The sequence below is a fragment of the Diospyros lotus genome, chromosome 12 (genome assembly GCF_014633365.1).
Source record: "Diospyros lotus cultivar Yz01 chromosome 12, ASM1463336v1, whole genome shotgun sequence".
Lineage (NCBI taxonomy): Eukaryota > Viridiplantae > Streptophyta > Magnoliopsida > Ericales > Ebenaceae > Diospyros > Diospyros lotus.
The window spans coordinates 570214-593883 of NC_068349.1; the positions used below are offsets into that span (position 1 = coordinate 570214).

General features: G+C 37.6%; 3 protein-coding genes across 7 annotated transcripts in view; 1 reads left to right on the forward strand and 2 right to left on the reverse strand.

The window, feature by feature from the left end:
• LOC127813874 (uncharacterized) overlaps nt 1-5404 on the reverse strand; it is a 28315-nt gene extending 22911 nt beyond the window's left edge. For all 3 annotated transcript variants that reach the window (XM_052354973.1, XM_052354974.1, XM_052354972.1), the window contains exons 1-3: nt 5071-5404; nt 4189-4284; nt 2655-2731 (exon numbers count right to left, since the gene is read on the reverse strand). In XM_052354973.1, the coding sequence (XP_052210933.1) occupies nt 2655-2731; nt 4189-4284; nt 5071-5242 (345 nt within the window). In that variant the 5' untranslated portion in view covers nt 5243-5404. The remainder of the gene's footprint in view (nt 1-2654; nt 2732-4188; nt 4285-5070) is intronic.
• A 2676-nt stretch (nt 5405-8080) lies between these two features.
• On the forward strand, nt 8081-17447 carry LOC127786721 (uncharacterized). Its single transcript, XM_052314339.1, has 3 exons — nt 8081-8513; nt 16791-16907; nt 17068-17447. The coding sequence occupies exons 1-3, from the start codon at nt 8213-8215 to the stop codon at nt 17202-17204; spliced, it is 555 nt and encodes a 184-aa protein (XP_052170299.1). The 5' UTR covers nt 8081-8212; the 3' UTR covers nt 17205-17447.
• A 146-nt stretch (nt 17448-17593) lies between these two features.
• On the reverse strand, nt 17594-23058 carry LOC127786720 (GPI transamidase component GPI16). Of its 3 annotated transcripts, none has more exons than XM_052314337.1 (6): nt 22715-22863; nt 22166-22296; nt 20254-21513; nt 18929-19078; nt 18663-18843; nt 17594-17899 (listed from the first exon to the last, which is right to left on the reverse strand). In XM_052314337.1, the coding sequence occupies exons 3-6, from the start codon at nt 21487-21489 to the stop codon at nt 17721-17723; spliced, it is 1746 nt and encodes a 581-aa protein (XP_052170297.1). In that variant the 5' UTR covers nt 21490-21513; nt 22166-22296; nt 22715-22863; the 3' UTR covers nt 17594-17720. The 3 variants fall into 3 exon arrangements, with proteins under 3 accessions (XP_052170297.1, XP_052170298.1, XP_052170296.1); XM_052314338.1 differs by having other exon boundaries at nt 22166-22306; nt 22715-22844; XM_052314336.1 differs by lacking the exon at nt 22166-22296 and having other exon boundaries at nt 22715-23058.
• Nucleotides 23059-23670: the final 612 nt, after the last annotated feature.

Sequence of the window (23670 nt, forward strand, 5' to 3'; positions counted from 1 at the left end):
GGTTAGCTCTAGCCCAGTGATGGTACAACTCAAGTCACCACAGTTCCATCAAAATGTCACCATTTGAAGCTCTCTTTGGGTACAAACCTCCCCTACTTCCAACCCCACCTGAGCTAACTAATGTTGCAGCAGTGGATGACTACTTTCAGCAAAGACAAGAGTTACTGCAACAACTACGGCGTGACCTAGCTATGGCACAAAATAGAATGAAAAAGCAAGCTGACAAAGACAGAAGCGAAAGGGAATTTTCAATAAATGACAAGGTGTATTTGAAGCTCAGAAGCCCTCATATAAAGGCCATCACCAACGAACCCGTAACCAAGTTCAGCCCAAGGTACTACGACCCTTTTCCCATTTTAGCAAAGGTCGGCAAGGTAGCCTATAAACTACAACTACCAGACAGTTCCCATATCCACCCAGTATTTCACGTGTCCTTACTCAAGAAATACATGGGGGGCCAACCAGTGAGCCTTGAGCTGCCAACGAGAACCAAGAACCTACAACTGAGCCAGAAGCTATCCTCGACAGGAGAGTCATCTACCGGCAAGGGGCACCCTTAATTCAAGTACTGGTCAAGTGGCATCATCTGCCCATGGCTGACAACACGTGGGAGTACCTTCCAGACTTACTCCAGCAATTTCCTAGGGTAGCAAGTTTACTTTGTATTTCTTGAGGACAAGAAATTCCTCAAGGGGTGGGTATTGTCATGGACCTTGCCTATATAATAATTGTAACAGAATAACTAACTCTCATGCCACGCATGTTGGCAAGTGGCGCGGAGGCAAGTTGCGCTTGGCGGGAGACTTCAACTTGCCGTGGGAATCAGTACAAATAGAAACTGATCCCACCAAAGAGCTCATGAATGAATTGAATCTCGATTTTCCCTCTTAATTTTCCCTCTCTTTCTCTCGTTCTATACTTCTCTCTCTCCCTACGATCGAACTTCTATCATAACTCCAGAATTCCTTGCGGAATTCTTGAGAAAACTCTTGCCAGATCCGTTAGATCTGACAACATTCTCCAACCAAAAGACACCTAGAAGTTGCTTATCATATTCTAAGATATCTTAAAGGCACATCTGGGAAAGGATTGTTGTTTAAGAAAAGTAGTGAAAGAGGAATAAAGAGCTATTCAGATGCAAATTAGGCAGGATATGTTGAAGACAGCAAGTCCATATCAGGGTATTGCACAAAATTATAGGGAAACCTAGTCACATGGAGAAGCAAAAAGCCACATGTTGTTTTGCATAGCAATGCCGAGGCCGAGTATCGAGCCATTGCACAGTGCATTTGTAAGATAATTTGGTTAGAAAGATTGATGAAGGATATGGACATGTCGATCACAGCACCAAAAATACTTTATAGCGATAGTAAATCAACTATAAGTATAGTGAATAATCCAGTACAGCATGACCGGATGAAACATGTGAGAATTGACAGGCATTTTGTCAAGGAATAAATAGAAGCAGGAGATATAAGACTAACTTATGTTCCTACCAAAGATCAAGAGGCAGATATCTTAACCGAGGCAATGCAGAAACGAGGATTTGAAGTAATAAGAGACAAGCTGGGAATGATAGACATCTATTCACCAACTTGAGGGGGAGTGTTGGAAGAGACTCCTTCTTCAAGAAGGAGAAGACCCGAGATAATGCAGATTTTATTCAAGATAATATTCTTATTTAATTTAAGTTTGTGTTGTACATTAGATAAAGATTATCATTGCTGTAAATTAGGAGAATATCTAGGAGATTTTGTAGGAATTTTCTGTATATAATTTTAACACTAGCTAATGGAAGATTAAGGGAGAAAAGTTTAGTTCTCCTACGGTATTTGTTCACAAGTTTTATCTATAGAAGCCTATGACTCCAGCTACTTGTGTATTAAAACAGAGCCTGTAAAAAGAAGGTTGCAACAAAAAACAAATATCAACAGCCTAATACATTTTTTTCTCCAATAGATAAACCTGCTGATACAGAAATTAAGAACCATGTGTGCTAATCCCTATAATGGAAGAGGTTCAGCATTCTCCTCTATGGATGAGATCAGAAACAAGGACTTAAGAAGCTAAGTCATATCTACTGTCCATGTGTTGAGGAAGTTGATAACAATCACACTATGGAAATTTGTCCGAAAGAAATAGAGGTATAGTTCCTAAAAGGACAACACCCTGAATAACATGTGTAACAATCAGCCTTCTAAATGATCATTCTGCCTCTAACATGTCTTACATAAAGGAGATCTCAACTTTTGAAATTCTAGAATTCAGCAAGCTGGTGAGCATTCAACTTTGATCACGTAAATCCTATTTCTAAGTCAGTATTATATCATTCAATAAACTCCAGATTCTAGTAAGTTAAACCCAAGATCACATTCCACGGCAAGTAGTCTTACTTTATAGTGCCTCTTCTAATATAGTTGCCAGGTTACAAGGGGTAGGCCAAAACCATGTGTCACCATTTCTAAATGCAAATAATAAAGCCATCTTCCTGTCAGTAGATCTATTTCAAGCTTCAAACAATGTGGCACCAAATTTGAAGCCAAGATTTTCTAGGAGAAAATTAGAACCACAGCCAAAACAAGGATACAATTAAGTACACCTGAAATTATGCATGAACAGAAAGAAGGAACCCCATTGAGATGAAGTCATCTTACCAAGGGCATCTGATTTATGTCCGGATCATTCTCATGGTCAACAAGCCAATTTATAGCATCGATAATGCTGGAATTGCCTGGAAAAGGAAGGGAAATTTTATGTTAACCCCATGAAATGGACATGAGTTTGCACAAGTTTGAACGTTAATCCTTTATAAGAATTGACAAATTTAAAAGCATGTCTCAGAAACTGCAATGTGCAAAACTTATGTCCCAGAATATAAAAATTGTGCATGAAATGTGCATCCAAAAAGACAGTCTGAGCATTATGATTCATGCATTCTCTCATAAGGCAATAATACTTAAGCTATCATCTTAAAGATAGTAAATGGAAGTATATTTCTTCATTTATATAAGAAGCAAAAGAAAAGCATTTGTAAGAATGAGTATAACACATGAAAATTATCCAAAACCTAATGAAGAAGTTTTTTCAATAAGCGTTTCAGTGGTTTGGAGCTTCAGCAATCAGTTTGTGTGCCATAACACTACTTTTTAAATTTAAAAATACAATTAATCATATTCAAATTCATTAGCTAGTTTTATATGCCAAGTTTAGAAGCATGTAGACAGTTACAACAAGCAGGCATATGGGGACACATACAAAATAATAGAAGCAGTCTTTTCCTTTGGTTTGGGCCTAGGGGTAAAGGGATACATCGGCCTCTGCTGTCACCAAGTATTGAACCTCCTTCAAGGAGAGCCCACTCACAAAATCTCCAGGTGTTTAGCTTTGTCACAAAATCTCCAGGTGCTTAGCTTTGCCTGGTGATAAAGGGATACATTAGCCTCCTTTATCACTAGGTTTTGAATCTCCTAGGAAGCGAGCCCGCACATAGAGTTTCTAAGTATTTACTAATACACATACTTTGTAGATTATTACATATGCCCAATGAATTTACTCAGTGTACATCAAATAATAGTGGCTATGTATTTACACCATCTTAACCAAGAAAAAAATCTCTTCAAGTTTCAAATGACAAAAACTACCAAACATACACATTTATAAGAACAAGTATAAACTAGGGTTCCTCAATTTGTAGAAATTTAAAGACAACCTTCAGGTCCTCAATATCTACCTCTAAACAAACTTAGAAATCTACCCTACCCATCTCTCAACAATGACTACCTAACTCTCTCCCATTTTAGTCCCCAAAAAGATTTAACAAATTTTTAACATATAATTTTACAACACAACATATGTTGAGCCAGTAACTATAATACACAAAAGACGAGCAACTTATGAGCAGGTCTCCCTGTTAAATAAACTTCTATTTTCATTAGATTGATGTGTTACCTCATACTTCACCTGACCAGTTTCATTGAGAGTGAAAAGGATCTAATTTTACTACAATAATCTCCAGGTTATGTATCCTATACAGTTTTCTGGTAGGTAACTTGATGAGAATCAAAATTTAGTGTCTTCATACCAAGGATGAAACTTATGCCATTGGGATGTCCCCTAAGGAGCATTCTGAACCCTACTCGATATGAGCATGTATCCACACAATTATTGTTTATTTGTTAATCGACAGACCGGAAAAATGAAGTGCCCTTGTTGCTTGAGCCAGCGGAAATCCCATTTCTTGAAGTTCACCAAGCAATCTCATGTTTACTTCTGGAACAGCCATTTCTGACATTAAAGATATCACTGATTAATTTAAAAGATCTTAAAAATTGAAGGAAGGACATAAAACATATCACAAACAAACAAAAGGAAAGAAATAAATAAAGAATAAGTTAAGGAAACAAAGTGACGGTATTCAATATCAAGCTCACGTAATATACCTGAGTTGCGACAAGGTAAAAGAACCTACAAGTTTTGTTTCCATCGAGTATAAAACTTACACACAAAAGATATTGGTCATCTCAACCAAGAGTTTGCAAATATTTACACACAAAAATACCACAATCATACCATTATACTGTTCTATATATAAATGCTCTGAGGATACCAATTTCACCAGGAAAAACCCTTTTCTAAATATACATGTATATATGTGCATATCTTTTTCACTAAAAGATAGAAGAAAGTTGATTAGGCAATCTTAATTTTGAACATAATAGAGGCTGTATGGCCCTGGTAGATAAAATGAAGGACGTATCATTCATGAGAACTCGCTCAATTATTCTTTGGACAAGGCATAATTAGCTAAGACAAACATCATCTTCGACATAATCTTATGTATCAGGAAAAGCGAGCATGCGACAAGATTGAGTAGCTGACTTGCAAACCCAAATGTGTATAGCAAATCCACGTGTATGCGACAAGTTTGAGCATCAATTCAGTTGCAAACAATCGAGAGTTTGTGAAATATTAAAAAGAAAAACTTCGATTACACAATTGTATTCCCAAACAATGATAAATTGAGGAGCGAAAACATCTAAACAAATATGGAAGAACTATAAAAAAACATACCTCCTCGGATGCGAGACGCTTGCGAAAAGAATTGAAGATTATTAGGGAAACTGCGCAGAGAAGTAAGGATTAAATACTTTTGAGGAAGTTCTTCCACAGCCTTCTGACAGGGCCTGGTGGAAACTACAAACTTCGACTTCAAGTACGCCATTGAAGATTCTTGGATGCTCATTCTTTGCAGAATCCAAAAGAAACCCTGGGTGGCACCTTCTCACGCTTCAGGACTCTCTCTCTCTCTCTCTCTCTCTCTCGTGGGAACGGGCGTGTTCTGTTACTTATTGTGACCTGGGGAGGAAGCATGGAATTTTCGGGCGGGAATCGTACTTGCTAGAGGGACCGATCGCGCGATTGTGGGACGGGTCGTGAGCCCGATAGTACTGTATAAATGGAGCGGAGCGGGTAGTGACCCGTGATGCAATCCGACCCACGTATCCAGGGTTGAGTTTTATTTTTCGCCATCCTTTCATTTACTTTACTAGCAGCAACCATCTCTCGTTAGAAACACTTTATAGGTACTGTTTTCTCGTTTTTGAAATATTTTAAAAAAGTTATTTATTCCCATTTTAGATTCTATTTATATCTATTTTTTTAAAAAAATGTTCGTTTCCACGTTTTCGTTTCTTATCGGAAACGTTTCCCGTTTCCGTTTTCGTGTAATATAGATCTCTCGTTGGTGAGCATCGATCATCTCAGCAGTTCAAATTGAATAGATTAAAATATTATCAAATATCAAACCAAATCAACCTAATAAATGCCTAAATTGAATAAATTAAAAAACTAAAATAATACCAAAAATTTCGAATCAATCCAAAAAATAAGGCTTAAACGAAATTACCCAAAAAGCAGGCCAAACAAGCAAACGTTAGTAACCTAAATCAAAGCAAAAAAACATAAAAATGAAGGGCCGGCTTTGATCGCCAGCAAATAGAAAGAGGAAGGGATGAGAATTCAGGATCAATTAAATACATAAAATTATGATTGTAGAGAAATAGTTGAATGAAAATACGAAAGAGTCAAAAACTTAAGATTGGTCGAAGATGAAAGACTCAAATTATAAAGAAAGACCAAAATTGTAAGGCCAGTTCTCTTTGGCATTTTCGGGTCATTTTTTATTTTTAATTTTTTAAAACACTGAAAATGTGTTCTTTTTGTTATTTTTAAAAACGAGTTTTAAAAAATAACTAAAATTTTTACAAAGGAAACCCAAAATAACAAATTTGTTGTTTTGGGTGTTTACAGTGAAAACTCACTTAAAACATAAAACAATCCCAAAACACGGAACCTTCCCCCCCCACCCCCCAAACCCATTATCGCACTCGCAAGGCAACTCTCTCTCTCTTTCTCTCTCTCTCTCTCATTCATCTTCCACAATTGTCGCCGACTGCTCCTCGCCCGCCACCACTGTTGCCGACTCCTCCTCGCGCCGCCACCACTATCGTCGACTCCTCCTTGCCCGCCATCACTATTGTTGACTCCTTCTCGCCTGCCACCATTATTGTCGACTCCTCCTCACCCGCCACTGACTGCCATGGCCGACTGGTTGAGGATGAAAATGGGGTAATCAACGATGATGAGAAAGTCGGCCACCACGATGATGGGTGAGAAAGGAGATGATGCGATCGACGATGATGATGAGGAGAAACAGGGGCAGCCGGCGGTAAAAGGAAGAGGCGGCGGCGGAAGATGGGCTACACATAACCCTAGATGAAAGAAGAAAGAAGATGGGTTGTACTTCTTTGGTTCTTTTTTCTATTATTTATTTTTTTAATTTTATTTTATTTAAATATTAAATTGAATATGTGATATGTTTTGTTTGTATTCATTTTTTTAATGATATTTTTAAGATTGTTAATTTTTTTATTTAATTTTTATTTTATAATTTAAAATATTTGAATTAAATTTATAATTTATTAATAAATATTTATAATTTATTTTAAATTAAATTCATTAAATAAAATATCATAATAATAAAAAAGAAACCGTTTTTAAAATTTAAAAGTAAACGCGTTTTCTAGTTTTTTGTTTTGAAAAATAATTTTTCAAAATGATAAAAAGAACGCATTTTTAAAAATCTCAAAATAGACACTAAAAACATAAAACTCAAAATGAATTCAAAACTCAAAATACAAAACTAAAATACAAAGAGAACACCACCTAAGGTATAATGGTCAATAACTCAAGACCAGTTGGAGATAAAAAAAAAAAAAAAACTTAAATTACAAAAGAAAAGCCAAATATGAAGGCAAAATAATAAGAAACTTGAAATCAGTTTGACATGAGATTGAAATTGTAGATGAACGGCCAAATATGGGAATGCAAAAGGGCAAAAGCTCAAGGAAAAAACAAATTTTTTTTTTATTTTTCAGTTCTTATGTTCTGCTGAATTATTAATTAAAAATGACGTCATTTGACATTTCAATCGATTGAGTTATTTCAATTATTTTCAATACAAATACTTAATAGAAAGTAAAATAACTAAAATTGTTCAAATTGAAAAAATCGAATCAATATTCAAGTTGAACCTAACCAAAGTGACAATTTCAATAAACTCGATTTGGTTATTTCAATTAAACTAAAATACTACATATTCTTATGAATGCACATATTATAAAAATAAAATTAGTAGTCAATCCCTAAGGGTGCTTCCAAAGTCCCCAAATCTTGGAGTTTGGGAACGTTTAAACACAATCAAACCCTGAAAGCATATGTCAAAAACGTCAATGAGAGAAAGAGAGAGAGGAGGAAAGTAAATACAATGATGGGTGAGAGGTGGAAACTCATGATAGCTGCATTCGTTGTGGTTGTTGGAAGGAGCTTAAACCGTTGGTGATGATGAGTGATAATGGTTGGATGCGATAATGGTTGACAATGATCGGCGATGCAAGTAAATAAGAGTATTTTTAAAAAATAATTATAAAGAGCAAAGATCGGTGCAAATGGGATTTCCTTCACATCTATGTTCGCTTGATTTTGCCCGGCTGCCCGGTTTACCCGCAAAACCCGCCCAACTTTGGAGAACAGTAGGGGAAAGTGGAAAGTTCCAGAGAGCCGTTGGAAGCTTGAAGATAAAAACAGAACGGAGTCAACAGACCGTCGCTGGTCGAAGCGACAAACAGATCGGTAGAGAGAGAGAGAGAGAGAGATGTCAGGAGAGAGGAAGAGAATCGTGAAGCTGTTTTGCCCGTCTCTGTCGAAGGTGGCGGCGTTCGTGGCTTTGGACGATCAGATGCTGGACCTCGGTTCCATGGCGCGGGCGTTTGGATTGGAGCCCTCGACCTTGAAGCTCAACGGCCACTTCATTAGCAGAGGAGTCGATTTCATTGCCTCCTCCGTCACCTGGAAGTCGCTCCTCTCCTTCTTCTCCTCTCGTGGCCTGTCCACCGGCGCCTCCGACGCCGACGCCCTCGTCGTCGACGGCAAGCTCTGTAAACTCGGCACCAAGCGTGAGCGCCTTTTTCCTCACCTTCACGAATTTATTTTCTTCTCATGCTTTGGTTATTGAAAAAATGTGCCAAGAAGAAAGTGTGACTGGAGATGAATTGCTTTTACTATCTCCATTTTATCAGTAGTTGTTTAGTTCAAATCAGATTCTAGGATTTAAGATAGTTATGTGGTGATAACTTGAAGCTCTCAAACCTCAGAGATTAAAACGATGAACCGTGTGAGTGATGCTTTCTTTCTTTTAACTTGTTTGACATCTCAGCAACTGTTGGGAAGAAACAGCATAACACCACAAATACAAAATCCTTAAAAAATTTGCCTATGTTCACGGAGAGATACCAAATTTTCACCGTGCAATAACAAAATACAATAGAAAAAATTTTAGTCTCTCTTGAGTTAATCCCAACTCAAGAACCCACAATTTCTTGTATAATCCACTCACATAAACTGGAAGATCATTCTCTCACACTTTTAAAATCCTTAGAAACAAGAAATATCTTAAGCCCATGAGGTGTTTCTTAAAGCCCTTGTATGTTTTACCAACCAAAATACCAGACAGTCAAATTTTTCCCGCACTTTTGAAAACCTCCAAAAGACTATTTATAGACCTCCAACACTTGCTACCACTCCACCTGACTTGGCCACCACTTAATTAAAGTCAATCCAACGAATCTCACCTTAACTTGAATTGTCAAAATAGTATTGGGTAGTTCCCCAGCTACACAAACTCAAATTCATGGTCTTACTCTTAATTCCAAACACAGCCAATGCAACATGTGTTAATTCAAATGGAGTCAATAGCAGTATTGGACACTGGAGATATTTTTCCATCTCATTTCTGGAAGGATTTATCCTTTCACATCTGTCTGCACACTGGAAATTACTTGCATTGCCCTTCATTGGCTCCATAGCAAACAAGTTGGCTAGCAGCTTTATCAACCAGTTGCCTCCACATCTGCACACTGTGATGTAACTTCCACTTCAGATGTAACTTGTTGGTCAAACTTTTAGTCAAGTTATTTTTCCAACTAATCTCAAATTTATGAGGTAGAATCTTCATTAATAAGGTTATCCATAATTTTATCTGAAATGCAAAGAAATGTCATGCTTATGCACCTTTCCTTCTGCTCATTCCAATCTTCCTCGCTCATTTTTCTGGTTTCCTCTTCCATCCCTTTAATGCTTTGGGCAAACCTTGGTGGATAACGCCTTTCACCCTTCTTTGTCGAAGTGAAACTACTCTTTCTGTCAAACTTCTCAATTGTGAAGTGTGAACTGCCTGACATGCTTGTTGAATTTTAATCTAATCTCATTCTGATGTCAGTTGTCGGGAAAGAAAACAACACAAATACAAAATCCAGAAAAAATAAGTGCACACAAGATTTATGTGGTTCTGCACTTGCCTGTGTCCATAGAGAGATACCAATTTTCACCATGCAAGAACAAAATACAGTATAACAAATTGTAATTTTCTTGACTTAATCCCGACCCACAAAATCATGATTTCTTGTATATACCCTGTGATAAGTGTCTTTTATACACTTATATTGGCCTATAAACTGGAAGACTATTCTCTCACCCCTCTAGAATCCCTAGAGAACAAGAAATACCAGAATCCCACAAATTGTTTCCCAAAGCTTTTGAATGTTTTTCACACCTATAATACCCAACACTCAAATTTTTTCCTCAATTCTTGTGAACCTCTAGAAGACTATATTTATAAACCTTTTAAGACTTTGTCACTGCTCCAAGTTACTTGGTCACTACTCAATTCAAGTCAATCCAACACAAACTGATCCTTTTGTGCTATATCATCTTCAATTAATGAGATATAAGATGTGGTGATGGATTTTCCCATCCTTCAGTTTCTGATCATTACTCTATAGAGATATATAAGACAATATAGGATAACAAGGTCGCTTATGCAACACATGCATTTGAATCACTACTAGAAAGCAGCTCCTGAAATCTGGCTCCCTAGTTCAACTTGATTGGTTCCCTTCATCTTGGCCTTTTTCTTCTAACAGTTTAAGTCTGCTGCCATCATGTTTGAACCATTCTGTTGAGAATAGACAACAAGACCTTAGGGTATTCACCGAATATGATTCAATCGCAGATTAAAGATAGCATCAACAGAAGGCTCGATATCAAAACATACACAAACTGAAATGAAGAATAGAAATGAAAAACAGTAAAGGGAGACGAGGATTTTTATCGTGATTCACCTAAAAAAAAGGCTACGTCCACGTTGAGCTCTGGTGAGAAGAGCTCACTGCACTAAGTAAAGAATCAGATATTACACCCTCATAATCCCTCTGTACAAACAATGGTTTGAGAAACAAAAATGCCCAATAATCACAAAATACAGATTAAAGGCAAACCTATCGAACCATATAATCAAAAGAATCTATACAGGGCATTTACATAGAATGAAGAAAAAAACCCACCAGAAACCCTAGCCCGAAGCTAGCGAGAAAACCGTTTTAGATGTTACCCTCTTCTTTCCTCTTTTCTTTATTTTGATTTCGTCTCATTCGTCTGACCGTTCACATCCCGAGGCGCGAGATTAAAAGCGATGATGGATGGATGGGATCACGCCTCATAAAGCATGGATGAAGGGCTGAGATCAAATCGTGCAAGCACGATGATTATTCCAACAGAAATGGCAGATGGGCAGGGCATCCAAACGGGCGAGAAGGCAATCGGGTGAAGAACAATCAGGCGCTATCAAGGAGCTGCGGATGGTTGCCACGTGTTTCCATCCAGCAGCTGCCAAATGGCAACTTGCGGTTGCAGCACGTGGCCTTCCAATTTGCTAATTCTAACGACACTTTTTGGTGCTTCACAACCAACAATCTTCACCTTGAAGCAACAAACCATAGGTGAATTTAGATTCTCTCAAGTGCAGCATGTTACAATTCTCACCTTCATAGCTCTGACTGAGTTGATCAATCAATACCCACATGCAACAGGTCCAAGCAATGCTTGAACTTTGTTGCAGTTAGCACCTTTGTGCCCATGTCTACTGGGTTGTTTTCTGTAGGCACTTTTAGTATAATAACAGTGCCATTAGCCACCAAATCTCTAACATAATGATACCTGACATCCACGTGCTTTGTGCATTCATGGTAGACTGGATTTTTCGTCAAATGAATAGCACTTTGACTGTCTGAATATACCACCACCTTGCTCTGAAGCAGGTGGATTTCCTGAAGAATACCTTGAAGCCAAACAGCCTTTTTGATAGCATCAGTCACTGCTACATACTCAACCTCAATGGAAGACAGCGCAACCAGAGACTGTAGCTGTGATTTCCAACTAATGCAATTTCCACCCAAGGTGAAAAATAGAGCAGTAGTGGACTTCTGAGTGTCTCTTTCACCTGCAAAGTCAGAATCTACATACCCAACAAGATCAAGAGTATCATATCTTTTCTTGTAGCTTAGACCAACATTTATAGAGCCATTTATATATCTTAATAAATATTTCAGAGCATCCCAATGTGGTTTACCAGGATTTGATATAAATCTACTAAGGGAAGAAATAACATAAGCTAGATCAGGCTTGGTACTAATCAGGACATACATAATAGTTCCAATTGCATTAGCATATGGAACATTTTCCATTTTAATAATTTCTGAGTTGGACATTGGGCTTTGAGATTTGGTTAAGACAAAATGTCTAGCTAATGGAACACTCACTGGCTTGCAGTTATGCATGCCAAACCTTTTTACAGCTTTCATTAAATAGTCATTTTGATGAACTTTTAAGTTGAAAATTTGTATTGAGCATTTGTTTTAATTCATTTATCTTAGACTTAGACTTGCTAATTAACAAGATATCATCCACATATAATAATAGGTAAACAGGGACATTAGAGAGAATAAAGTAGAAACAGTTATCATATTGACTCCTACTAAACCCAATCCCTAGGACAAACTTATCAAACTTTTTATACCATTGTCTTGGGGATTGTTTTAAACCATACATAGATTTTTTCAGTAAACAAACATGTTCAGGCTTATCTGAATCAATATATCTAGAAGGTTGAACCATGTAATTTTTTTCTTCTAAATCTCCATGCAATAATGTTGTTTTGACATCTAACTGTTCTAATTCAAGATCTAATTGAACAACAACAGCTAGCATCATGCGAATGGTTTTGAATTTAACTATAGGGGAGAAAATTTCAGTATAGTCTATGCCCTCCCTCTGAGTAAACCCCTTTGCCACTAATCTTGCTTTATACCTAATTGGGTCAGTGGGAGACATTCCTTCTTTTAATTTGTACAACTATTTACATTGGATCAGTTTCTGTTTTTGTGGTTTAGGGACCAATTTCCAAGTACCATTAACTTTAAGAGAGGACATTTCCTCATCCATGGCCTGTTGCCACTTTACACACTCCTTGGAGCTGACAGCCTCCTCATAAGTGGATGGTTCACTACTCCTTAATTCTAACCTTGCTACTAGTGCACAATACACTAGGTCTGAATAGACATACCTTGCAGGGGATCTAGAAACCCTCTTGCTCCTATCACGAGCTAGCTGATAGTCACTCAGATCTTGGGGTGAGCTATGATGCTCCACCTCAATCTCAAGTTAATCTTCTTGTTCCTCTTGATCATCATCATGATCAGAGATTTGATTTTCATTAGAGACTGGAACACCTTCTAGGTCAGGCTCTATTGGAGCAGCTGGAAGATTGTTATTGCCTGCAGCTTGCTCCACCTCAATTTGAGACCCTCCTAGGATAACAAAATCATCTGGTCTTCTAGGAATGTTGGTTTCTTCTGTGTTTATAATTTTACAAGGGAAAATGACTTCATTAAATATGACATCTCTACTGAAAATGATTTTTATCCCACCAGGTTGTCTTTCCCATAGTCTAAAGCCTTTGGTCCCTTCTTGATAACCAACAAACGCACACTTAATGGACCTAGGTTATAATTTACCCTTTGACTCGTGAGCATAAGCTTCACAACTAAACACTATGGTAACTAAGATTTAATTTCCTATCGGTCCATTTTTTTTCAGGGCATTTAATGTTTAGGGCAGTTGAAGGACTTCTGTTTACTAAGTAGGCAACAATTGACAAAGCCTCTCCCCAAAAGGACTTAGGCATATTATAGGTGAATAGGAGGCACTTTACCTTTTCAAGAAAGGTTCGATTCATTCTTTTTCCAGGCCATTGTCAGTTCTTAAGACTTTAATCTTCCTATCTATTTGGTTTTCAACTATGTTCTTCCAAACTTTAAACTTCTCTAGAGTTTGATATTTAGATTTTAATAGAAAAACCCAAACCTTCCTAATGAAGTCATCTACTATAGATAGAAAGTACATGTTACCACTGTGGGTAGGGACCTGAGAAGGCCCCCACAAGTCTGCATGAACATATTCTAGGCATACCTTTACCAGGTGAGTTCCTTTATGGAAACTCAGCCTGTGTTGCTTGCCTAAAACACATGGCTCACAAAAATCGAGGGACCCAATAGGCACTGATCCAAGATAACTTTGGTTAGACAATGCCTTAAGACCTTTCAGTCTCATATGGCCAAGTCTCAAGTGCTATAATTCTATCTTATCAGTTTTGGCTATGCATGCAGAATGTATATTAACAGAGGGAAAATAACAACCATCCAAAACATATAATCCATTTTTCTTAGCACCAGTTAGGATTAGATCATCTCCTTTAAACACATGCATAGATCAATTTTCTGCTTTATAAGAAATCCCTAGCTCATCTAAAGTGCCAAGAGATATCAGATTTCTTTTCAAACCAGGAACATATCTTACATCAGTTAAAGTTCTAGTTTTATTGTCATGCAATATAAGAGATATGTTACCTATGCCCTTAACACTACAGGATTGGTTGTTACCCATGTACACAGTTCCAGATTCTTTGTTGTTAAAATTTTGAAACCAATCAATGTTAGAACACATATGGAAAGAACAACCTGAATCCATAATTCATTCATTATCAACAGAGAAATTTGAAACAGAAAGTACTTCAGCTAAGCAGTTTGAGTTATTAGCATTAGCATTTATATTTCCCCTTTGCTTTTGTTTTCTGATAAAGTCATAGCAATATTTTTTAATGTGCCCCTCTTTCCCACAGTGATAGCATTTCCATTTTTGCTTACTCTTTTTGTTTTTCTTTTTACCCTTTTGCCCTGACCCACCAGATTGATCAGTGTTACTGTAAAGTGTTTTTTCTCATTCTTACTCTTTATAAACAAATTATTTCCAGATTTCTTAGATGTACCTAATTCTAGTTCCCTAGCCTTAATGCCCGAAATTACAAGATCCAGACTAGGTACAATGTCAGTATATCTCAATGCATGTTTAACAATATCATAGTCATCAGGTAATGAATTTAACAGAATCATAGCTTCACTAGTGTCACCCAATGCTTGATCAGTACCTCTAAGTAATAATGCAAGCCTAGTAAATTCGTCTATGTTCTCATCCATTGACTTAGATGTATTCATTTTAAAATTAAACAGCATGCCTTTCAAGTAAACTAAATTAGGTGCAGTCATAAAAGAAAACAAAGATTCTAATTTATTCCAAAGGTCTAGAGGAGTGGACCATCTACCTTCCAGATTACACTGTCACCCAAATGGAGAAAGATCAGGTTGAAGGCTTCCTCTCTGATCTCCTCGGTTCTCGCAAGTTGGTTTGCGGACCATTTGCGATCATCTTCCTCAAGTGCTATCAGCACTTTATGATGAGAGAGTAACACTCTCATCTTCTTTTTTCAGCTTTCGAAATCTCCTTTGCCATCAAATATACCGATTTCAAATCAGGTATAAGTCATCTTCGCCTTGCACGAAGGTAACATAGGGGGCTCTAGACACTGATGAGCACCAACATAGCAAACACCAGTTGACAAGGACTCAGAAAAACCCTAGACCACCCACAAATAGATGATAACCCCAGATATGAAAAAGAACCGATTGAACTTACAAAACCCTAAGAGCCGATATGAACACGGCTCTAATATCACTGTTGAGAATAGACAACAAGACCTTAGGGTATTCACCGAATATGATTCAATCGTAGATTAAAGATAGCATCAACAGAAGGCTCGATATCAAAACATACACAAACTGAAACGAAGAATAGAAACGAAAAACAGTAAAGGGAGATGAGGATTTTTACTGTGGTTCACCTAAAAAAAAAAGCTACGTCCACATTGAGCTATGGTGAGAAGAGCTCACTGCACTAAGTAAAGAATCAGAGATTATACCCTCACAACCCCTCTATACAAACAATGGTTCGAGAAATAAAAATGCCCAATAATCACAAAATACAGATTAAAGGCAAACCTATCGAACCATATAATCAAGACAATCTATACAGGGCATTTACAGAGAATGAAGAAAAAGACCCACTAGAAACCCTAGCCCGAAGCCAGCAAGAAAATCCTTCTGGATGCTACCCTCTTCTTTCCTCTTTTCTTTCTTTTGATTTTGTCTCATTCGTCTGACCGTTCACATCTCGAGGCGCGAGATTAAAAGCGATGATAGATGGCTGGGATCACGCCTCATAAAGCATGGATGAAGGGCTGAGATCAAATCATGCAAGCACGATGATTATTCCAACAGAAATGGCAGACGGGCTGGGCATCCAAACGGGCGAGAAGGCAATCGGGTGAAGAACAATCAGGCGCTATCAAGGAGCTGCGGATGGTTGCCACATGTTGCCATCCAGCAGCTGCCAAATGGCAGCCTGCGGTTGCAGCACGTGGCCTTCCAATTTGCTAATTCCAACGACACCTTTTGGTGCTTCACAACCAACACATTCTTTATCAGAAATAGGTTCAATTATCAACGTCATCACTCCCAGCACTGGTATATCACTTATTTGAACACAATGATTTTGATATTCCTGCATGACCTTTTTGTTCTCTACTTTCTGCTCCTCTATTCTGCTTATTTCCAGGATTTATTGCAACATTACTATGTTGCGCAACACATTTGGGTTTCCAATGGTCTAGAAGTGTGCTATTCACCATACAAGCAACAACAACAATAACAATCACAAGCCTAAATTTATCATACAAAATTCAGTTACATCCGTTAACGTATAGATACATATGTTTACATCACCATAATTGTTCTGTAGCCCTGTGAAATTTACTTTATAAGTTATGGAACATAATGACACTGATGTTTTTTTAACAACTGCAAGCTCTGCTTTCCCAGGATCTACTGACAGGATAACAAGCTTACAAATGCGAATGCTACAACTGATTTTATGGTTTTCTTTTTTAGGGTTTATTGATTATAATAGGAATATCATCAAATGCGATGATATTGGTCTGAAGAGAAAGCAATGCATGGATGATGGCAGTCCCCTAAAGAGGATGAGAATCAATGGAATTAACTCAGGTTCCCAGCGCGTGCATTTTGGATTTTTTATAGTTTAAAGGCCCATCTTTCCCTGTGCTGATATCCCATGGTTATGTTGTTTTGATGTTCAGAAAATACTTTTATATCTCTTAATATCAATATTTAATCTTAACTGATGCATTTTCTTGTTCTTCTCCAGGATCAAAAGCAGCAGAGAATGGTCTTTCCAGTACCGTTTCAAAAATCCAATTGCGTTGCAGTTCTTTTGGTGAGAGTTCAAAACGAATGAGAGAAGATGAGATAGTTACTGCTGCTCCTAGCAAAAGGATAAGGTGATGAGGAAGATGATACTGATTTCCTTGTCTTTTTCACTGTGGATTTACAAACAAAATCAGCCCTGTAGATTGCCTGAGGGATGACCACGGAGCTCTTGTAAGATGGGAACGTAAGAATAGTGTACAGATGTTTTCCTGTTCTTGTAATGATATATCAGTTTCCTGTAAACGATCAAATGGGCTTATTTGTTGAAGAATATAGTTATCTCCATATGAAGCTACCAAATCAGACCTTGATTTAGTATATTTCCATACTTTTGACGACATTTGTTCATATTTAGCTATGCCCAAATCAGACCCTGTGGCTATTAATGCATACTGCACAAGAACTGTAACCTGAGCGGAATCTTAAAGTAAAATTTTCTCAAGCAAGAACATGATACATGATAGTTAAGAAGATAATAGAATCTTTTGACTATCTTATACCATATTTGTAACTCAGAAATGATACAAGAAATAACTGGGCACAAGCCGGAACATATTGTACAAGAGGGTTCATTCCTGGCTTGCTCGTGAACTATCCAAAATAAAACTGCCAAATAGCAGCTAAGCAAGCCACCAAAATTACTTTAATTAACAGCTTGGAGTTAATTACAGACGATGAAGATGACGATTGTGGCTGTTCCAATGGTCTTCCTCTCAATTTGGCATATAACTTGGAGAGCAGCAAGGGAGACCGACCCTTTGTATTGGCAGCTGCAAGCAAAACAATTGAGAGCAAACATGAATGGTTGAATATAAGATGAATCCATTAATGTTGCAACAAAGTACAGAAACACTTGGAAGTAAGCTAGAGTAGGCCATAAATGTTGATGCTTTCATTGGGGTAACAAGAATCCATTGCCAACACCAAGGTACTGAACTGAAGCAGCATGGTAACCAAATCCAGAAAGAGGCTAGCATTATTAATCTAGTCGTCCATACAAGAACAGTAGGGCTGACATTGAAGTTTTCAGATTAATCAATGTAAGTCAAAAGCCAGGGGCTAGCCATTCCCATTTGCACAATCCGCAAAAGGGAGTGTATTTGTTCAGGTGAAGAAGAGCCAAAGACAGTTTATTCCTATGCTCCATAAACCCTTCTCGCGGGATAGTAGTGGACTGACAAATAACAACTATGAAACTGCCAACTGAATGTGGATGACCTGAAGACAATGATGTTTTCGGTTTTAGGGATTACTCAACCCAAACTAAGCTGGTGGAACTGAACATATGGCTATAATTTTTTTTCTTTTTTTTCTTTTTAAGAGTTAAAAAGAAGAGAATTGAACTGTTAACAGTTAAGTCCTAGCAAACATGGTGTGGGTGTTATTTACAGCAGTAGAATCAGATTGGCTTTTCATCATGTTATAGATGATGTCTGCTATTCAGAATGTTACCATTAGCCAAAAGCATGTTTGCATATGCTTTAACAACTGTAAAAACTTTTAACGGGCCAGTACGAATCATATTTAAATTACCTTTGCTTTTCAAAACTCTCTCTTCCTCACTCAAGCGTCTCCGTATTACATTCAGCAGCGATCCAAAATATAAAGCAAATACGGTGCATGTAATGGTGATGACATTGTAAGGCATACTAAAATCAGGAGTTGTCAAGGGCACGAGCAATACTTCTGTGTAAGACAAGACAGGACTTCTCTCCTGCAAATAAATCCAGATGGTGATTTTAAGCATAGCAATGTAACAGAATACAACCTTAAAATCAATACATCAAAGCAATTAATACCTTCAATTTAGACAACATAGGTGATTTGCCTAAAGAGGCATCTTCAAGAAAATTCATACTTGCTTGGAAGTCAGGAAAGCTTACAACAGCAGACGGGATGTCAAATCCCTGGTTAGCATCTGGAGGATATTCATCTATGTGCAAAAAACCCTGTGCAGACATATAAAGTGGCAAATAAATATCGCAAGCAAATTTATTAAGACCAGACATGTTTTTAGACTACCATAGCAGGCTAGTTTTAATGGTATGTCCCAGCCAAGTGCCAAGAATTCATGCATAATATTCAGGTATATCCAATTAACAAATTAGAAGAAAATAAGCTACATTACAATTATCATAAAACAGAGAAAGTTAAAGCATGTTGGATCAATTGTTCAAAGAGAAGGGGGAAGTATGGAGGATGTTATTCATAGAGTCAAGGTAGGATGGATAAAATGGAGTAGTGTCAGCATTTTATGTAATTGTGAAATTCTTTTAAAGATGAAAGAAAATTTTATTGAACCACTATAAGACCATCTTTGTAGCATACCTTAGAATATTGGCAATTGTGCTAACATACTGAAAAATATGAGCATAGCTGAGAAGAATGTTACGGTGAATGTGCAGCAGTCATACAAGAAAAGACAAAATAAGAAATCATATATATTAAGGTTGGCGTAGCACCTATTAAAGATAAGATGAAAGAGTAGCGATTAAGATGAATTCAACATGCAGGAGGAAAACCAAGAGAAGCACATCTAAGGCAAGCTGGTAAAATGGAGGAAATTTGTAGCAAAAAAGGAGAGGAAGACTAAAGAGACCTCGGGGCAAAGTCCTTAGACATGGCATAGCTTATAATGACCTTACAAAGATATGACCATAGATAAAAATGGTAGGAGATCTAAAATTCAAGTTGCCAATCCCACCTAGTGGGTTTAGGCATGTGGTGGTGGTTGTTTTCTTTCACTCTTTAACATTCAGATATAATAATATAGCTCCCAGGCACATAATATATGGTCTGTACTGTCCTTGTTTATTTTTGTACATCAAATAAAGGAATTGAAGTTGATCGGCAATTCTAATGTGTATGTCATTCATGTCTATCCAAGTACAAAGTCATCTCAAGCATTAGTCATAAACTATCACAACATTCACAAAAAACGGGGGGGGGGGGGGGGGGGGGGGGGGGGAAGGACCCAGTGCATGAGGCTCCCGCATTTCAGGTTCTGTGAAATGCAGGCTGTACAAAATAACACTAATCAAGAAGATTGACATGATTTACCACTTTAAAATTTCCAACATAAGTAGAAAAAAACTACTACAAATCATTTAAATTTAGAGCGTACCTTATCAAAATCCAGGGTTAATGCAGCTGACTTTGTACCACATGGTAATTTGAGGACCATTTCCATTACTCCAGGTGACACCTTGTCTTCAGAAGGTGAAACCCGCATCTTCTCTATTACATCAGCTACAGATTGAGGTTTCTCATCAAAATACACTCGTAATGTATGATAATATACCTTAACATACCAAGGCACAATTTGGAAAACATTAACCTGCAAGTTACAACTGCCACCATTCATGCCAGAAGACTGGAAACCCTCAATCCATTTGGTAGGCTTTAACAAGATAGCAATAGCACCTCTTTCATTCCCACTTCCCATTAAGAACCTACTAGCGTGTAATGGCGCCTGAGGACATGACCAAACTACTGGTAACTTCCACCTAAAGCCCAAATCAAATGGCATAGAATTATTGTAGTTCTCCATTGAAAACTGGTATAGAATAGATGGGCCCTCTCTATGCAAGCTATTCAACTCTTTAATCACCCTGTCTGGAGAAACAGATAATTCAAAGCCTGGATTATTCCATGAACCTTCAAAGCCATGCTTATCAGCATCATATCTCTCATTGTCGTTTTGTAGATTTTTCAGCTTAGAGAGCAAAGCCCCTTCAAGCTGAAGGTGCACATTACTAGACTTGGCCAGCACACATTTTCCACTGACTTTCATTCCAAAAAGTGAGCTAAAATACCAACTTGGTTGTAACATTGAGCTACTAGAATATGTAATGCTATTTCCTGGACTGCTAGGTTGAAGAACAATTGAAAGTGTTTGTCGAAGCACTATCCCCATGTTCGAACCTGTTGAATCAAATTCAGAAGAGGTCAAATGCAGACGCTGAGAATGATAAAATCCTCTATATATTGATGGCCTATCCATTAATGTTGACAGCCCAGCTTTGTCACGACAAGGAAGCAACTTCAACCAGGGAGTCAGGTTCTCAGTGCAAACAGCCTCACGGGGCAAAGTGCCATACCTCAACTTGCCTGAAAATGGGCGAAACCCCCAATCAGGAGCAGAATACGCAGTAGAAGACTCTAGGAAGTTGATTGATGCACAAAAGAGGCCAGAGAGGGTGTGGGAAAGATTTTTCCATGAAGCATCAACCTGGTTTTGGGGAACATCAAAGACAGCCCACAACTCAACTCCAGGTGGCTTAGCATTGTTGCTTGATATGGGGTCGTAGCCACCCCAGCGTTCATAATTCCAGCGGCCTTGTGTAAAAGACAATTCCATTTCACGAATTTGAAATTTTTGTACCTGTTTAAGAAGCACCGAACCATTAGTTATCCAATGGAACTCTGGTGACCGGAAAACAAGAAACCTACCTGAAGTTAGAGCAGGGTAAAACATAAATAGAGAAACAAAAGGGAAACTGCTCAAAAGCAAAGTAAAATAAGATTAAATCCATATTGTAAGCCCAGTGTTTATGTAAAGATATCTGAACCAATTAGCATGCTTCAATTATTAAAATATTTATGCAGTCAAAGAAAATTACTACCATAGATCCAACTTCAAGAATTTTACCAACATGAATTTATATCATGGTCAATAAAATCATAAATACAATAAAAGGCTAGAAAAGCTGATTACACGCAACAAGAAAGGTACAACAGATAGGTAATTAGCATGATAATCTGTGAGTGCATAAATAAGAAAAGTACTACTTGACATAATGGACAATGGACATGCACATGGACTTGTGAAACTGGTTTCTATTGCACGCAAAGACGGGAAGTTATCGGAATCAACAGAGTAATTAATGCTGAAACTTTGAACTTTTGGATCCTACTCATAATTCAAAGTCCAAGTTCATCAAAGTGAAAAGGAGAAAATGCAAAATATATGGTGGACTATGAACAGAAGATGCCCACGTTAAAGATGACCACAAGGCACAAGGGAATACACTCACTCCATAACACTTCTGCAATCCGAGAAGCTGAAAACCGTCATATCAATTATATCAGTTCCCAGGCCAGAGAAGTAGATAATAGTTGAGAAAAGTTCACCAAACTTGAGATGCTGAAAGAATTCTTTTTTCCCCTGTGAGATGCTGGAAATAGTTTAGTAAAACAAAGCTAGATCTGTACACAACTGCGAGAAAACTCTGGCATTTGCCTGTTCATCAATTTCCTTAATACATTTTTCTTCTCCAAGATTCCAAAATTTCCAAGCTTAACTATCCTAAAACTACCCTAAAATTATACCACTCTTGCTTCAGCAAAAAGATGCCACAACACATGTTTTAATACACAACAATCGACTCCACCCAGTTGAAAACCACCGAAATCAAGGGCACCCAGATCGCCTAATTCCCAAACCCATATCAGAAAAACTTAAATTTAAACAAATAAGAAAGCTGAAAAGCAATTCAAACACATTCAAATAGCGATTACATCTACTGGCTTTTTTCATTATGTGCGCAAGCATCGACTGTGCCGCAAAGGCTATTATACATTACCAGCTGATAAATGGCTTTTGGGAAGAGATGGTGGTGTCGGCCATAGCTTTCAGTGGGGGGAACTCTGGTTTGGAAATGGAAGTGAGCCAGAACCTTGCGATCGGGCAATGGTTTCAACAACAATTCCTCCGAGAACTCTTCGTCTTCAGATTGATCTGGTTCTGGTTCTTCGTCTTCTTCTTCTTCTTTTTTAACCGATTCGGAAGCAAAGCAGAGTAGGAGCAGGAACAAGAGAAAGATTAGCCACCGTAGAAGAGCCATAGATTGGGACCCTTTTCACTTCGAAGCTCTCAAAAACCTCAGTGGCTGCAGCGTAGAAGAGTTCTTCCTGGTAGAGCAACGGAGACGAGCCACCATCGTTGAAGGCCCAGGGCTGGCCCATTGCGGCCCGTCAGTATCGCACCGTGCCCACGACCCGACCCAGTTTCTGTACTATCCATTAACCCGATTCCTTCTTTTCTTTTTACATTCATATTTATGGGCTCAAATTTGGGTGTTTGGTATAGATTCAATTCTTGACGGGTAGCTTTGATATTAACGATTTACTTTTTAATCTTTTAGATAAAATTCTAAACAAAATAATTATTGGCGTACTGATTAAGGTATTTTAAAAAATTATTATTATTTATTTATCATGAATTCAAATGTATAAGATTGAAAAATCGAATCTAACTCCATATGACTATCGATAATCTTCATATATTTATGGGATTTTGAGTACAAGTCACCTGACAATCCGTCTGATTTGCGGTGTGAGAGTTGTAATGGGACAATCCTGATCAAAGATTGCGTGTTGAACGGGGATCTCTTTTGTTTTCTACGTTTAAAAAAAAATTCAAATCTTGTTAATGTATTTAATAAAAAAAATTCCTAAATAATATTTTAACTTAGATATTTGAAATGAAATGTTTTGGGAGCAATTTTAAATTTTATTTGTTTTGTGATTTTTAGTATTT